This window comes from Erithacus rubecula (assembly GCF_903797595.1).
Source record: "Erithacus rubecula genome assembly, chromosome: 20".
Classification (NCBI taxonomy): Eukaryota; Metazoa; Chordata; class Aves; order Passeriformes; family Muscicapidae; genus Erithacus; species Erithacus rubecula.
The window spans coordinates 7,805,521-7,821,924 of NC_136672.1; the positions used below are offsets into that span (position 1 = coordinate 7,805,521).

At 43.8% G+C, this 16,404-nt stretch overlaps 1 protein-coding gene across 5 annotated transcripts in view; it reads left to right on the plus strand.

The window, feature by feature from the left end:
- Positions 1–16,154, plus strand: part of RAB11FIP4 (RAB11 family interacting protein 4) — a 105,608-nt gene extending 89,454 nt beyond the window's left edge. For 2 of the 5 annotated variants that reach the window (XM_079323605.1, XM_079323607.1), the window contains 12 exons: positions 2,774–2,997; positions 6,210–6,401; positions 7,917–8,051; positions 9,454–9,489; positions 10,394–10,493; positions 10,916–11,019; positions 11,529–11,669; positions 12,195–12,276; positions 12,537–12,674; positions 13,119–13,277; positions 13,611–13,754; positions 15,532–16,154. In XM_079323605.1, coding sequence (XP_079179731.1) covers positions 2,774–2,997; positions 6,210–6,401; positions 7,917–8,051; positions 9,454–9,489; positions 10,394–10,493; positions 10,916–11,019; positions 11,529–11,669; positions 12,195–12,276; positions 12,537–12,674; positions 13,119–13,277; positions 13,611–13,754; positions 15,532–15,648 — 1,572 coding nt within the window. In that variant the 3' untranslated portion in view covers positions 15,649–16,154. Of the gene's footprint in view, positions 1–2,773; positions 2,998–5,877; positions 5,981–6,209; positions 6,402–7,916; positions 8,052–9,453; positions 9,490–10,393; positions 10,494–10,915; positions 11,020–11,528; positions 11,670–12,194; positions 12,277–12,536; positions 12,675–13,118; positions 13,278–13,610; positions 13,755–15,531 lie in introns of those variants that run through there. The other 3 variants (XM_079323606.1, XM_079323609.1, XM_079323608.1) reach the window with 2 other exon arrangements.
- Positions 16,155–16,404: the final 250 nt, after the last annotated feature.

Consider the following 16,404-nt stretch of genomic DNA (forward strand, 5'->3'; position numbering starts at 1 on the left):
CCATCAGTCCTGAGCTCCCCACTGCTCCAGGACGGGATCACCAAAGGGAGGAGCTGCTTCCAGGAGGAGTTCCAAGTCTTGCAGTGAGGCATTTCAGAAGCTGTAAAGCAGATGTTGAGGATTATGATGGATCATTGCCTCCAAAAACTCATTTCTTTTCTTTCTTTTCCTTCTTTTTCCTCTTTTCTTCTTTTCCCTCCTCTCCCTCCTCCTGCTGCTGCTCCTTCTTTTTCTTCCAGGGCACTTTAAAGTGCAGGAATGGAGGAATTACACTTTGGAAAAGAATCCCTGGCAGGAGCAGGCTGGGGACAGTGGAGTGTGTGCTCTAGGTGTAGGTCAGCTGTCCCATACAGTAAATGTGTGAAGGTTGCCAGAAAGGGACAGGGAGAAGTGAGCCCTCAGCCCATAGAGATGACACTGCACATTTAATCGCTAATGGACTCTTTAAAGAGCACCTCAGCTGCTATTATTAGAAAAAGCAAATGTGTGGTGTTACCTACAGGGAGCAAAAAGGGAGTCTATAGTGATCTTCTTGACCTTTACTTTCTTGTGTTAATTTGTTCTATACCAGAGAGATTTTCCTGCGGTAAAACCTTGCTTAAGCAGAGATTTCTCCAAAACCTCTGGAAAAGATGTGCTAATTTGGAACTTCAGTGATCTACTGTGTACTCCTTGCCTGTCTCTTTCCCTCCTGGATCAGACTTCTACCAGCTGGTGCAATTCCATAATAGCAGTCAGGCTTTATTGCATTAAACTTGTTAAGAAAATAATGTCTGTGCCTGTGAGGCTCAGCGTGGGGGAGGAAATTTCGGGAAAATGTTAGATAAATAAACACTTCTGGGTACTTCTGAAACATTGTAATTGCTCTTGGCAATCTTTGCTTTTTCGACACCTACTAAAAAGGACTTTCTGCCCATGCTATTTGTAGGTACTGTGCAGAGAGCAGCAGTGGGTTGTCCTTGCTTCGGGAGGGTGCAAGGTGTGTCAGATGTGCTGGAGAACCCGGGGCTGAGGCGTGGCAGCCTCAGGGCTGCTGTCTGCCCTGCCAAACCTCAGCTCGCTGGGGATGAGGGGCTGTGGCTCAGAGCTGTGAGTTTGATTGCACCAGGCAGCATGGCTTCAATAAGCACTGCATGAAATACACCGAGGATCAATCCTTTGGGACATCTCTTGAAGCAATACCTCGGGAAGGTTTCAGGCATAATAAACCTGACACAGAAAAGCAAGAAAAGGGTTTTTGAATAGTGCTGGGTGTCTCACTGGCTTGTTAATCTGGAAGGCCTTTTGAAAGCTCAGCTAGAAAAGCATCCAGGTGTCTGCTGAGAATGTGTACCAAGAGTTTCAAACACAGCAGGCAGTGCTGTCCTTTTCCCTGCTGGGGTATTCATTAGTTAATGAGGTTTGAGCAGGTGGGGTTGTTTGGAATTTCTTCAGCCTCCATATGCTAGGAGATTTCACAGTTATATAAATTGGTATTTCAGGAAAAAGGTGGATGGTGAGACCTGCATTTCTAATAAGAGTTTCTGCAAATCTTGGAAAGCTGCAGCTTCTGACTGACTCTTTTCCTGTTGAAGTGGAAAAGGCAATTTGTGTCATCAGCACAGAACATCACTGGTTCTGCAGAAGGGGGTGTGAGCCTCCTTGGCTCCAGCAGAAGGGTGCTCAGGAGCTGTGGGAGTGGACTTGAAGCTGAGCTGTGGCAAGGGGTGCCAGTGTCCCAGCAGACGTGCTCCCCAGCAGGGCAGGGAGTGCTGTGATAGTGCCAGTGCCTCAGGATTCCTGGGGGGGATGACAGCTATATCAGATAAATCCCTCAAGGAAAGAGGCTCCATTCCTTGTGCCAATGAACTCAACTTTAAAAGCTTCACTTGCTGGCAGTAGCTCGATGGTCAGGCTGCCTGTGGAGCTTCCAGCTTTGGAGTGGAGCTCTGAGTAAGGACTTGCTCTGCAGCTCTGGGTTATTTGTGCCATGCTGGATGGGAATTGTCGAAGCAGTATTGTGTGGCTGCTTATCAAAGGATAGAGTAAAATCTTAGCCTTTATTTTTTCAATTAGGAATTTTTATTTCAGCCTCAGGGACAAGCAAATAGAACCCAGCTTTTGGCTATTCTTAGTATTCCAAGGGAGGGAGAGGGCAAACAGCAAGAGCAAGGAGTTGCAGTAATGAGAATGATGTCTTATTTTAGTTGATACTTAATCAAGACATGTGGTTCCAGGAAGCAGGAAGAGATGATTTTGCCTTTTTTTTTCCTGCTCTCATATATCTTTGATTATCACCAAGACTTACCCTAAACAATTAAATGGCTGCTAATTCTTTTTGCACCTTACAATTTCTTGTGCATCTTCAAATACAGAGTAAACTGTTAGGTTTATCTGTTTTGCTTTTGTTTAATCTGTAATATTAGTCAGAGGACTAACTTTTGGTGACTAACATATTATCATCTCTCAAAAGATGCCTAATTTTGTTATTAAACTTTTGTTTATTACTTCAAGTAATAAATAAGTACATTCAAGTACATTTTGTTAGTGAATTGGGGTAAAACTGATTGCATTTTACAGCTGGGTGTGGTGTCCTCTCCTGTGAAGTGCTTGAGCCCTTCTGCAAGGTACAGGCTTGCAGGAACCGACTTTGTAAAGCAGGTCATCTTTTTGTTTCATGGCTTTTTTTCAGTATCACTCTTACAGGGCATCCAGGGAGTGTCTTATTGCTTCTGCTGTATCCTCTGAGCTGCCCCGAGCGCTGATCTGAGCTGCCTGTGGGTTTTCCTCGCAGGGCGGTGCAATCCAGGACTGTGCCTGCCTGGACGGCGAGAGCGGCTGCAGCGAGCCCGAGCTGTTTGCCGATGAGGAGGCGATGACTCTGGCCCAGCAGGAGCTGCACCATGAGTGTGACATGGACAGTGCCATCGAGAGCGCCCAGAGCTCCGAGGCCTCGGACGTGTGCCGCAGCGAGGACAAGGACGGGCTGCTGGGCGGCCTCTTCCTGCCCGGTGACAAGTGAGTGCTGCCCCTGTGCCAGGAGCCTTGGTGTGGCTGCTCCCTGCTGATGGATTTGGAAACTTCACATTCATTTGCAACATAAGGGGCATGGATGTCCAGGTTCTCTAAGTGGCTTAGGTAGTCTCAGTCCTGGCTCCTTCTGGCACGTTCTGTGAGCACTCACAGGGTTTGTGTGTTGTGTGGTGAAGTGAAAGCCTTGGATCTCTCCAGAGCAGATCACTGCATTAGCATCCCCCAAAACACAGGTTCTTCTCTGTTGCCATAAGCTTTATGTGCTGGAATTAATATTTCCTGCAAAGCGTTTCAGTATGGGGAATACTGCTGTAGTCCTTTGTACATCTGGTTGTGGGCTCTGCTGATTTGCTTTGCAACTTCATGTACCAAGTTAATTCTTTGTGTTTCTAATTTTCCATAACTTCATTGTGCAGCAGTAAATCGTGTGTAACACAGGGTGTCCTGGCATGTGTGTGTGTAACATAGTTTGCTGTTAACACCAGTGTCTCTGTAACCCTAACTTGACTCTTCCAGGTGTGTACCTGGGAGTGTTGGTTAAAGATGACTGTGGGGGGAAGGACCTAGTTTGGTTTAATCATGTATTTTCCACAGGACAGAGCTCAGCTGAGTTTGCTTTGCAAGCCTCTGCCTTGTCTTCCCTATTTTTGGCCTGTCATCTTGATTTGTGCTCCTGAGCTTTGTTCTTTGCTAAGGCAGCCTTTCTTCTCTCTCCTGGGCCTCTTTGGATGCTCCCTGTGCTGCCTCATTCCTGCCCTCCTGCTGAATTTCTCAGTTAGCTGAGTTCTGCCCTTCTCCCATTTGCTCAAGCAACCTCAGAGACTTTATCAAGATAATTACAGTTTTTCATCAGCTCTTTATCAACTTGTGTTCTTTGCTTGCCATTCCCAGTTCTCCAAGGCCCCATCTTTGTGGTGACTGACTTTTTCCCATGCTGTGTTTGAAATGTTTTTCTTCCCAGCTGTTCCAGTCATGCTCTTGTGAAGGGGGTGGGCAAGGCACTGTGCCTCCTGTGCCCTCCTTCCAGGGCAGGCAGGAACTACCAAGAGCTACTGTGCTACTGCTGATAAACCTCAGTTTATCCTCTGAGACCTCAACTTCAGTAAATCTGTAGGGAGGAAGCATGAGAAGCTTCATGCTTTTATGTTACAAGAGGCAAAAGAGCTATTTATACTTTAGGCAATAGAGAGATTAATTTTGCTGCTTGCTGAAGAAGCAGGTGGGTTGTGTGTCTGGTGTGTCAGCCCTGTGACATCCTGCTCTGAAGAAGGAGATTACCTTTAAAAACAAACAAACAAAAAACCCAAACAAACAAAAAAGTGCCAAGCACTTGAAAGTTCCCTTCAGAAAGTGTTAGAATGAGTAAAATCAGTTGCTTTTAGCAGCTCTTTTGCAAATGACTGTGTGATTCCTAGGCCTCTAATCTTGGTGGAAGTGTTACAAGGAGCTTCTTCCCAAACTGCCTTGGTATAACTGCAGTGGAGATGCAAATAGCAGTAGGATTGTACAACCTCCCAGAACTTGTCAATACACAGAATGTCCGTGGCACAGCAGCACTTTATGAATAAATGTGACTGTGATACGTTGAGCTTCTCACTAATCCCTCAGCCAAGGAGCATTGTTAGATAAGTTTGATCTATTTCTTGTATGAGTATTCCTATCTTCATCCTTCAATAGTGTGCCTGGCTTGACTTGCCCTAATTTCTGTTAATGTGAATTAGATAAATGAGTTGCAGGTTATAAATGGATCTCATCAAAACAGTGGAAACAAAAGAGCATACATCTGAAATGTTGGCAGGCTTCCTCTGCAACTAATTGCTTTTGGAGGGAAGGGATATGCAAATGATGCTTGCACCATTCACCAAAGGAACACTGGTGCATCTCTTGTTTACAGCTCACAAGTGGAGTATTACAAGAAGAGGACTCTCCCTGTAGAGAGGTTGAGAGGCTCAAGGTAGACTCAGAAGACATTTAGGAGGAAATATTGTTGATCTGCTGGAGAACAGTGTCACCTGGGAGCTACTGCCCTGTGGCTCAGCTAATGGAGCTGGAGATACAAGCACTGTGCACTGAAGCAGAGGGAGAGAAAAACTTAATCTGATCTGCATAAAGTGCCAGCACATTCCATCAGTGCCTGGTCTGTACTCAGAGACCTTGGATTCTGCTGTAGAGGGAACAGTTGGGCTATGCCAGGGCCTCACAATTGGAGCATCTATTTCAGGTCTTCCAGGTGTATTTTCCATAGGGAGAAGTTTGTTTGTAAGAACTTCTTTGTGAGTTTACTGGCTTGTCTGTTTGAATGCCTCACCAAGCTGGGAGCTGAGCAAACCTGTGTAAAACACTTGCCCTCTGCAGGTGCACTGCACAGGGCAGTCTGGACTCTGGGCAGGTGAACCCTGTGCACCCTCTGCAGCCACCTTGCTCTGTTTTATTAGCTTTGATGTGCTCAAAACTGCTCTGCCAGCTGCTTTCTTATGATGCCTGACTCTGCTGATCTGTTTACCTGTGTGCCCTCTTTCTCTGAAGTCACAGGGTCTTGCCATTCCCTACCCATTTAACATCAATTTAGGTACTTTTCTGGTAGTTAAACAGCCTTTTCTTATGGTCCATATCTCCTCTGAAAGACAGAATTTATCCTGATGGAAGGAAAGGCAGGAACCCAGCCTCCATTAGTCACATCAGTAGCTTTAGTGACTCTCTGGTAAGTGGTGAGCTGAAGTTTCTTTCTGACCACACAGAGGAGAATGGCTGGAATTCCTGGGGTGTGGGAGAGTATATTGGAATTACTGGGAAACTCTCTGATTGTGGAATAGAGTGACAGCCTCTGTCTTATACATGTTCCTCTCACTATCCCATGCATTTCAGAGCAGTCTGCATGATTCCTGCATTCAGAGCAGAAATCCCCATGTGGTCTTCACATGGAAGTGGTGGCTGAGGATCATCAAAGTGTGCACTTTAAAGCAAAATGGTTGTGCTGATCCAAACTTGTCACACAGGTGCCTTGTTCATAGGTTCTCATGCTATTGTCTCTCAAGGCACTCTGTCAGCTTCACATCAGGTACATTTAGCACTTCAGGGGTTTAGCACAAAGGTGAGTTACAGCTCCAAAGAGGCGACAGCCTGTGGAGGTGGAAGGTTCCATGTGAGGTGAGGTGTATCAAAGTCGGCCTTCGAGATGTTTTGACCTCTTGTTTCAGGTCAAGTCCTCACAACCCTTCTGCAGCATCTGACCTCTCCACTTATTCCACCGCCTCCCTGATCAGTAATGAAGAACAGTTTGAAGACTATGGGGAAGGAGATGATGTGGATTTTACTCCCAGTAGCCCATGCCCTGATGATGAGACCAGAACCAACGCCTACTCTGACCTTGGCTCATCTGTATCTTCCAGGTTGCTCCTTATTCATTAACAAACAATTGTTCATTTTTATTCTTCTCTGACCATAGCAGAGTTTATACTGGTTAGATAGAGTCACCTTAAAAACAAAATGTTACCAGTTAATTTCCTGCCCTCTAATTGACAGATTGTATTTAATAATAAGAGCTATAGCAAATATGTAATTTCTGAAAACCTGTATTGGGTTCTGTTGAAATAAATGGGCTATTTTGCTTGTAGAGATTTCTCTGTATTGCAGATGATAATTCCACAGTTCAGGGCCAGTATTGGAAGGGATCTGCTGTGAAAGAAGCCAATTTAGCATTATGTACCCACCCTGATATAGGGAAGACTTACAACAGAGCTATTTCTGTTTAGTGGTCTGATACTACAGGTCATTAGCACTAATCTGTGAGGGGAACTGCTGCAATGTGTTGAGGGAGTTATTTGAAACAAGCATCATATTGACTTGGAATGCCTTGGGAAGCATAAATAAGCAAGTAGCTGCTGTCTGTTAGGAGCTAGAAATGCCACAGCAGTGCACTTGCCTCCTGCATGTCTCCTCAGTCTCTGCAGCTCTTACATCCTGTGGCCAAGGCAGGTCCAGATTTTACAGTGCTTGCCCCAGCAAGGGAATGGGTGAGCAGGGTTGGGGAGAGCTGAGCATGAAGATTCTCTAGGATTGGTCTGCTTGGATCAATAGCACACAGAGGTCTTGTCTTCATTGCTAACACAGGACAAGCTCACTGCATCCTTCCCTTCTGCATGCCACCCCCACGAGCTCCCCTCTGTTCCCAGCATTTCTGCAATCCAGCCTGGCCACCTCTGTCATGCATGCAGAGCCAGACCCCTCTCCACTGCCTCTTTATGGTGATGGCTCATGTCTTTCATCCCCTCTTTCCTCAGGTTTATGCAGCACTTTCCATTCTCATTCCTGGGGCTTAGTGCACACCATGCCATGGTTGCTCTTTCATTTGGTTTTATTTTCTCTTTATCATGCCAAGAGGTACTACTCTAGAGACCTGTGTCCACTTCTCCCTTCCTCCTCATTCCAGGGTTCCTTTCATTCTACCATCTGAGGGGGTTCATGTGAGTTCTTACCAGATCACTCAATTTTTCATCTTCCTGCATTTCTCTTGGAGAGAAGACTCTTCAGGTTGCATGCCAGGCTCTAGTGGGAAGATGGGCAAGATGAGAAGGGGACATTGCTGAGGTTGAATATACTCTTGTAGCTGCCTTTGCTGTGTGCATCACAGTGGACCCTATGTACCTTCTGCTGTTCTTCTGGTCACCCAAGCTGATTCTTTCCAGTGTCACCCCCTGACATCCACGCCCTCGGCGAGGCCTCAGCTCAGACAGGTGGACTTGCCCTAAGAGTAGCACTGGCCATCATCAGCTCTAACATAGATTAGCTGTGGTTAGAGATGGTTCTTCAAGTCCCTCATCTGTGATTCTGGTACACAGTCACAAGGAAAACCTGTTGTGGGTTGGTTGCTACAGCCAGTAACATCTCTCCTTTCCTGCAAACAGTGCTGGCCAAACCCCCCGAAAAATGAGACATGTTTATAACAGCGAGTTACTGGATGTTTACTGCTCACAGTGCTGCAAAAAGATAAATCTCCTCAACGATTTGGAAGCCAGGCTGAAAAACTTGAAAGCAAACAGGTAAGCAGCCTATTGCACTGCTTTTGGCAATGCCCCCTTGACGTGGGACTGGCTAATAGCAGGAGGAGAGGGAGAGCGAGCCCTCTCCCTTCTGTATCCCATTCCATCCTACACATGTATTGTTCTTACAAAACAGTGAGAAATTTAGACTTGGATTTGTAGCCCAAACCACAGTGCTGTTCTTCATCAGCTGTTAAATATTTTTCTGATTTAAGGTGTAGACATCATTACTAAACTCAAGTATTTTAACCAATGAGCTCTTTGATTGCAGAGTGAGAGTGATATTTCAAGGAATTTTTCCCAGGAAGTGGGATCTGCTGTGCTGCTTAGTGCAGATCTACAGTTAGCTACTGCTTTCTCCAGGTGGGAAGGAGGGATCTCCAGATCCTTGGCTAATGCACATAACCTTACATACACCTCTCCTAAAGCTACTGGTCAGCAGAGGCACTTGGCTCCTGTGGGGTCCTGTGATGTCAAGGGAACTTGGAAAAATGATGAATCCTGTGGCAGAAGTTACTTTTGGAGTTGTTTGCAATTTCAGTTTTTTTCCTTACATTTCTTTCTCTGCCACTCCATCACTCCAAAGCTGTGCTGAGCACTTAGAAAGTGCTTTCAACAATCACCTAGAGTTTTGAAGGGAATTATTTAGTGGGATTTTAGCTCCCCCTAGAAACTGGATGTGAGTCCTGCCTGTTGGAGTGATCTTTGGGATGGAGCACACTGCACTGCTGCTTCTTGTGATGCACAGCAGGGGTCATGAGCAATGTTCCTGCCATAGCAGAGTCTGCCAACATCCAGCCCGTGACCTGCCAGGGCTTTGGGAATTTTCTGGGGGAGGCTGGCTGTGCCTGACCCAGAGCTGTGTCTGTGCACACAGAGATGTGACATCCTCTTACCAAGAGATGCATTTTGATCTGGTTCCAGTGCTGCTGTCTGCAGCAAGGGGTCTTATTCAGATAACACCAGTCTCTGGCTGCACAAGGGAACTGCAAAAAGAGGAAAGACCTCAGTTCCTGTGCTGAACTGGGAAGCATTATGGGGAAGGATAAACTAACTGTTCATAAAATCATCTAAAAACTGGAAATCCAGAATAAATGTTCATCACTAACTTGGTGTCCCTTTGTGGTGTTTCTAATGTTAGTTTTCGCTCTGATTTACACTGACAAATCTCTGCTACATGTAACAGTATTTGAAAATTGACTTATTAATGATCACAGTAATTTGTGGCTTCACTCATCTTTGCATTCTCAGTTATTTCAGCTTTTGATTCAGTTGTTAAAGAGTATTGTCCATAGAATCATCTTTTGACTTGGCTAAAAAAATGTATTATATTTCATTATGCAATTAAAATTGAATCAAATAATTGTTTAATTCCTGTATCATTCCTTCTGTATCCATGTAGCCCTAACAGGAAAATATCAAGCACAGCTTTTGGAAGGTAAGAGTCTTCAAGTTTTCTGTGAATATTTGTGGAATCAGCCATAACAATTCCATAAGTCGGAGTGGGAGACGAAAGTAGGAATAATTTTAGAAAAACAAAAATGTACCAAGATAAGTTTTTAAGGATAGGGGACTGTGTTTTGGTATGAATGTTGCAGAATATAGAAGCCCCTGCTAGTCTTGGAGTAAGCCCCTGAACTGGAAAGAGCTCTATTAAAAATGTAGTCTTTGCTTCCTTGTCTGCCTGATGTATTCTTTGTACTTCCATTCCATCAGTCCAGCTGCTGCTTCTTTAACCCTCATGATGTGGGCCTTGCTGCTGTTGCCAAAATGTAAAGGAAAGCAAGAGCACCCCTTTAAAAAGGACATAGAGAATTGTCATCTTCCTTTGACTGAGTGAACCAGCCTGGGCTGGGGAGGGCTGTAAGGCTCAAGGACATTTTAGATAATCTCCAGTGTTACATATTCTGACACTGTTCTGCAGTGGGAACTGCTTGATATTTCTTTTTTTCTGTTTTTTTTTTAAAAGTTCTTACTGTATGAAATTTTCTAGCTTAATTGTACCAACCAATGTACAGTGGTGACCTTATTTTAAATTTGTAATAAGGCAAATACAATTCAGTACATAGTGTGAATAAGACAAGTATTTTTTAAACTATGTTAATGCCAGTGGCAGATCCTATCAAAAGCAACAAAGAACTCACTCCGTAGAACTAATGTCATTGACTGTGTTCAGTATGACTTCATTTAGCTACCAGTCTCTTGTAAGACTTGGGCTTAAACAGTTTTAATTGTCACTGAAATGATTGCACAGATTTTACCATGGGATGTTCAAAGTCTGAAGCCAGGCTCTTTGTCCTCCCTCCTCATCAAGCAAAATAATTATCCTTCTGATCTTTCAGACAACTCTTCCACAACAGTAACTTCAGCAGTAGTAATGGCAGCACAGAAGACTTGTTCAGAGACAGTATAGACTCCTGTGATAATGATATCACTGAAAAGGTGAGAATCTCTGTGCCCTGTGAGTAATGTACCCAACTGGAGCTGGAGCCCTGCATAGGGGATGAAAGTCTTGCTCAGAATTATCCATGATCTGAAGTAGCATATTCAAAATGTCCTTGATGTTCCATTATTATTGCAACTTTGCTTGGCAGTAATGCAAGAACTGAGCAAGCACAAATCTAGACATTGTGCTGGGACTTCTCTATGGTGTATTTGCAGTGATCACCTTCAAGGAACATGCAGGGTCTGGGGAACTCAGAATTGTGGAGCTTAATTTTGCTGCTGGCTTTACAGAGAAATATGCCTCCTTTAAAGTGGCAGAGTAGCTAAATGCCTAATTATGTTCCTAATAAGTACTCAGGAACAATGAAGGGGTGTTAGAAGAGAGAATCAAACTCAGTTTTTTCCACTTGTCCTTCCAGGTAACATACCTAGAGAAGAAGGTGACAGAACTGGAGAATGACAGCCTGACAAATGGTGACATGAAGAGCAAACTGAAACAGGAGAACACACAGCTGGTTCACAGGTGATAAAGCACAGAGCCAGGTCTCCACCATGTCAGAGCAAAGCTAGAGCACAGTGGGGAAGAAATATTTCTCAAGTCTTCTTCCTTAATGCTGACAGATGAAATAAGGCTTCATCTGAGAAGTCCTGGTAAAATAGGGCTGCCTAGCTGAATTTCCAGCAAGAAGAGGCCTCCAGACAAGTGTTTTTGACAGAGATATTACTGACTTGTACAGAGAGAACTCCTCTGCTGTAGGCAAGGTTACCCTGGGAGGTTGGGGCTTTTCTCCTTGCATGTAGCAAGCAAGAGCAGAAGGCTGGGTCTTAGTCCCAGCTTTGTGAGACTGAAAGAATAATGGATAAACTGATACTACTTAATTCTGTGTTTATTAGTAAATATGAGAGATACTGGGAGAGGTTAAATGTGAAGAGAGATGGTGAATTCGAGTGAAATAAAGGAGTAGGCAGGAAAGAAAGAGACAATGAATTTGTTTCTGAAGCTGTTACTGAAATGAGATCTGATTTCCTTAGAGTTCATGAGCTAGAGGAACTGTTGAAAGACCAAGAAACATCAGCAGAACAGACTCTGGAAGAAGAGATAAAGAGACATAGAGAAGCTTACAGCAAGTATGAAAAAGAGAAAGGCACTGAAATTGAACTGCTAAATACAAGGTAACAAACATCTTCGTGCCACCCTGGACAGGGCAAAGGGTCTTTTTTTCCTTGCTCTTACTTTGCTTGTGAATGTAGGCTGTTCAGTGGGCAGACAGTGCACAGATGGTGGCAGGTTGGCAGCTCTGTAGAGTAACTCTGCAGTCACATGTCTAATGCCCAAAAGCTTGGAGGATGCTTTACATTAATGCTTTAATCCACATGGCCCATGTAGACAGCTTAGCTGGATATTTGGCATGGATTCAAGGAGGGAATCATGACCAATTCTAGCAAGCATTTGTGCCTGCGTTTGTTTTTATCTTTTTTTTTTCAGCTACCTGTTGTTAGAATCACAAGAATCTGAGGGTCAGTGTTGCATTTTGGGTCCTAAAAACGAACAAGCAAAAACTCATGCACAAGTGCTATGAGTGGAAAGGTTTTCCCTGTTTAGTCTTTCTGTCAAGTGCAAGTGAGATGCCTTTTTAGAGCACACTGTTCTGCATTCTTGAAGAGGTATTTGCTGTAAGATTTTTGTTATTAACACAGGGTTCAGCAGCTGGAAGAAGAAAATGGTGATCTGAAAAGCACTGTCACACGGCTGAAATCCCAAACAGAGAGATTGGATGAGGTAACAAAACTCCTGAGTCCCTGAGCAATTTAACAGCAGTTTATGTGAGAGCAAACTCTTAGAGTGTTTGGCCTACATCCTTAAATTTCCCTACCCTAAACAAGATTATTAATGGAATTGGAACAGTGGTCACCTTTAGAGGCAGGAATGTTCTGAGACACAAGGCAGTTTTTGGCCAGCTGTGCCTGTAGGTTCATGTTGAGCAGCTGAGGGCAGGTCCTGCTCCTGCCAGCCCGTTCTGAAGTTCAGGTTTGTTCCAGGAGAGGCAGCGCATGTCAGACAGGCTGGAAGACACGAGTCTGAGGCTGAAGGATGAGATGGATTTGTACAAGAGGATGATGGACAAGCTGCGGCAGAACAGGCTGGAGTTCAACAAGGAGAGGGAAGCCACACAGGAGGTGAGTGTGGAGAGATGTCAGGCCAGGCAGTCACATATCACCTGCATGGAAATGCTCTGAGCAAGGGTGGGCAGACAGGGTGAACACTGACATCCAGTGAAGCCATTGCTGGGTTGTGTTTCTGTGGGAAGGGTGCCCACAGAGCAAGAATACTTAATAAGTGCCAATCCCTGACCAAAAGGATTTACAGCTCTTTGAGAACTGTGCCCTAAGGCTTCCTATACTCAGTTTGAAAGGGAAAATATGCTTCTTATGCATGAGCTTAGCAGTCACAGCCATTGCCAGCTGTGGGGCAGTTTAGGGGACCTGTGCTGCATACAAGGTAAGAAGAGGAAGAGGCTGTGCTGTAGGACTCAGCCAGGCTCAGGGAATGCTTCTGCCTGAGTGCAGAGGGGGCTGTTGGCAGGGAGGGCTGCACAGACAGAACCTGTTTGCTGCCCACAGCTCATCGAGGACCTGCGGAAGGAGCTGGAGCACCTGCAGCTGTACAAGCTGGAGTGTGAACGTCCTGGACGTGGGAGAAGCTCTTCCTCCAGCCTCAGTGAATTCAATGCCAAAACCAGAGAGGTGGAGATGGAGCACGAAATAAAACGGCTGAAGCAGGTGAGCAGGGAGGGGCCTCTCAGTGCACAGCACATGCACAGGAATACCTTGAAAAACACATGCCCAGCCACTCTACTCTGCCTTCAGATTTTGTCCCTCCCTTCTCACACAAGCCCAAGAGTCTCATTGCATCTGTGCAGGACTCTCTGCACTGGTGATGTAAATTATGCCCCAGGAAAACTCAGGCAGGGAGGCCTTGTCACTGGAGGTAAGAATTGCTGTCAGCTGCAGCCTCCCTGTATGTTATCCAAACTACCTGTGATGCTAATTTTTTTTTTAAATGAAACCTTGTAGGAAGAACTCATAAAACAATTTCTTTTCATCCTTAAATAGGAGAATCAGAAACTTCGTGACCAAAATGATGATCTTAATGGACAGATTCTAAGCCTCAGTCTTTATGAAGCTAAAAACCTCTTTGCAACACAAACAAAAGCCCAGTCACTGGCTGCTGAAATCGATTCTGCATCAAGAGATGAGGTAAATGTGCTTTTCTAATCAGGTACTACATCCAAGAATAAGCAATTTTCAATGTAATTAACTGTCAGGGTTCAAATATCGGAGGTTGACAAATGAATAACAGAAAATTGTGCTTTGCTAGGTGTTCAAGGGTGTTAGAAGTTTGCCTTAAATCTAACACTGTCTTGGTATCCTTATATTATAACTGTCCCATTTTTTCTCTCAAAAAATTTGAATTATTAGAATCTCATTGAACTGTTTTACAGTTCTAATATCTTGTATCTTGCAGAGTAATGTGAGAGTAGGACACTAATTTCATACAAAAATGGCCATTGCTAGTTACTTTAATTTTTACTTTCTGTTCTAGATTTAGTTCTAAGTTACTTCAGTAACAAGCTCTCACTTAGATATACATTTGAGCAATATATTCCCTGTAGCAGAGCTTGGAGAAAGTAACTTGTCTGCAAATAATAACTTGGTAATGCTTTGAAAGATATTCTGGGAGACCCATTTGTCTGTGAGCTGAGTCCAGCTGGTGTAGTTTCCTCTGAGCTCCAGCACAGATTGTGAGATCAGGCCAATGATACATGAGAGCTACCAGGGAAGAAGACAGTTTAGTGGTGAAGGAGATCAAAGGAATTGTTTGTTCTTGATGCTTTATCTCTTACAGACAGAACTTCCCATTTCTTCATCAAGAAAAGTTGTGAGACAGAAAAGTCCTTTTTACTTGGTCTGTACTGGTCTGACCTGTCAGCCTTAGCTCCTGGGCAGACCCTTGAAGTGAAGGCCCTTGAAATATATACTTGAGAACTTAATTTCTTGCTGAACCAGAGCATTCTGAGGAGAGGCTGTTTACTTTTTGATCCCTAATTGGGGAAAACCAAACTGGCTTTTGCTATTGTCGAGAAAAATCTGACTTTGTCCCACTCAATCTTGTGGCTCTGGCTCATGTGAGAAGTATCCAGCACTCCCCCTTTAAAGGAGGAAAGTGCCTGAAAGCTGTGGCCCAGACTCAGCAAAATCTCACAGAACCTGCACAAACTGTTTCCATTGTGTCATTTTTCCTGTATGATCAGAAAAGATTCAGGGTGGGACTTCTGTGAAGTCTTAAGAAAATGGAAAGGCAAATAACATGAGCTGTAGGAGGATCTGGTGCTCTGACATGCCTTGGCAGCTTTGTCAGTTGGGCACTAAACATTCAGAGATAAAAAGCAAAGCAATCCTTTCCTTTGAAGAGGTTGAAGGGCCTTTTACAGCCCAAAAATCTGGTGAAACACATGTATTTAATATAGAACATTGAATATCAAGTGCATTATTCTTGTGGAGTATGTAGAGGATGCTTAGGGGTTTTATTGAGAGAGAGTATGCACATGATCCAGAGGAAGCTCATATTTTTCCTGGTGCAAAACACTGAAATACTTGTTCTGTTCAGCAGCCTTTCATGCAAACACCTTGAGATTTCAGTTGTTATGAAAAAAATTGAGTATCATGAAACTCCTTGCTCTGAGATGAAGCAGTTGATCCATGGTAGGGATGCAGGATGGATTGGCACATTAGATGGAGACCTTGTTTCAAATGACTTGGAGATGACTTTTCACCACCTTGTTTGATAGCAAAGATCTGTAACATACAGCAATTGTTTCTAATACAGATACAGGGAGGAGGTTGAGTTAGAAAATTGTCACAAAAGGAACTGGTGATCCTGAACAGGCTCTGGTCTCTCACCTGTCTCAATTTCAGCCTGTTACATAAAATACTGAGAATATTTCAGGAATAACTTGGAACTGTTGTGTTTTAGCTCATGGAAGCCCTCAAAGAACAAGAAGAGATCAATTACAGATTGCGACAGTATATGGACAAGATAATTTTGGCAATCCTGGACCACAATCCATCTATCTTGGAAATAAAGAATTGAAGAGAATATGAGAAGGAGAAGCAGCAACTGCCTGATATTTCTGCACATGCCACTGGATCTAAGCAGCACTCTGATACTGTAAATGAATCTATAAATACGTATACACACTAGGTGTGAGTGTGGGTGCGGGTGTGTTTATATGATGTTTGGTACACTGTTACTTGTCACTGAATTGGCTTGGTTAGACTTTTTCCATGCACTTTCAATACCTGTGATGAGATGGATACTGTATATTAATGTAATAACAATATAACTGGATCATGCTGTTTTAGATACTGGATAAAATGACTCTACCTCTAGTTGTAAAGGTAAAAAAAGACAATGGAAACATATGGATGTGGTCCTAACTTAAGGAGCAAGAATTTTTTTCTTTGTTCTTCCAGGAATTTGGGTACCACAAACCAATTGACATACCCAGGTTCAGTTCCTGACTGGTGCTGACTGTGTAATTTCCTATTTGATTTAGCTTTAGTACTTAAACCACACATCAGATTAAAAAAACAAAACACAAAAACGTAACAAAAAACAAACTTTGGGAAAAGACACAAAGTAAATGGGAAGAAAAGGAAGATATTGCAAAATTTTTGCTATTTATGAAAAATCACCATCCACTTGTTTGCCACTGTCAGCACAAAGTTTTTTTGATGTAAGATCACTTTGGAGCCTGCTTTGGGATGCTCTGAGCCTGCTCTCTAATGTGTGTGCATGTGTGTTTTTATGCCAGGGTCCCTGTAGCATTGAGGCAAAGAGCTTTTC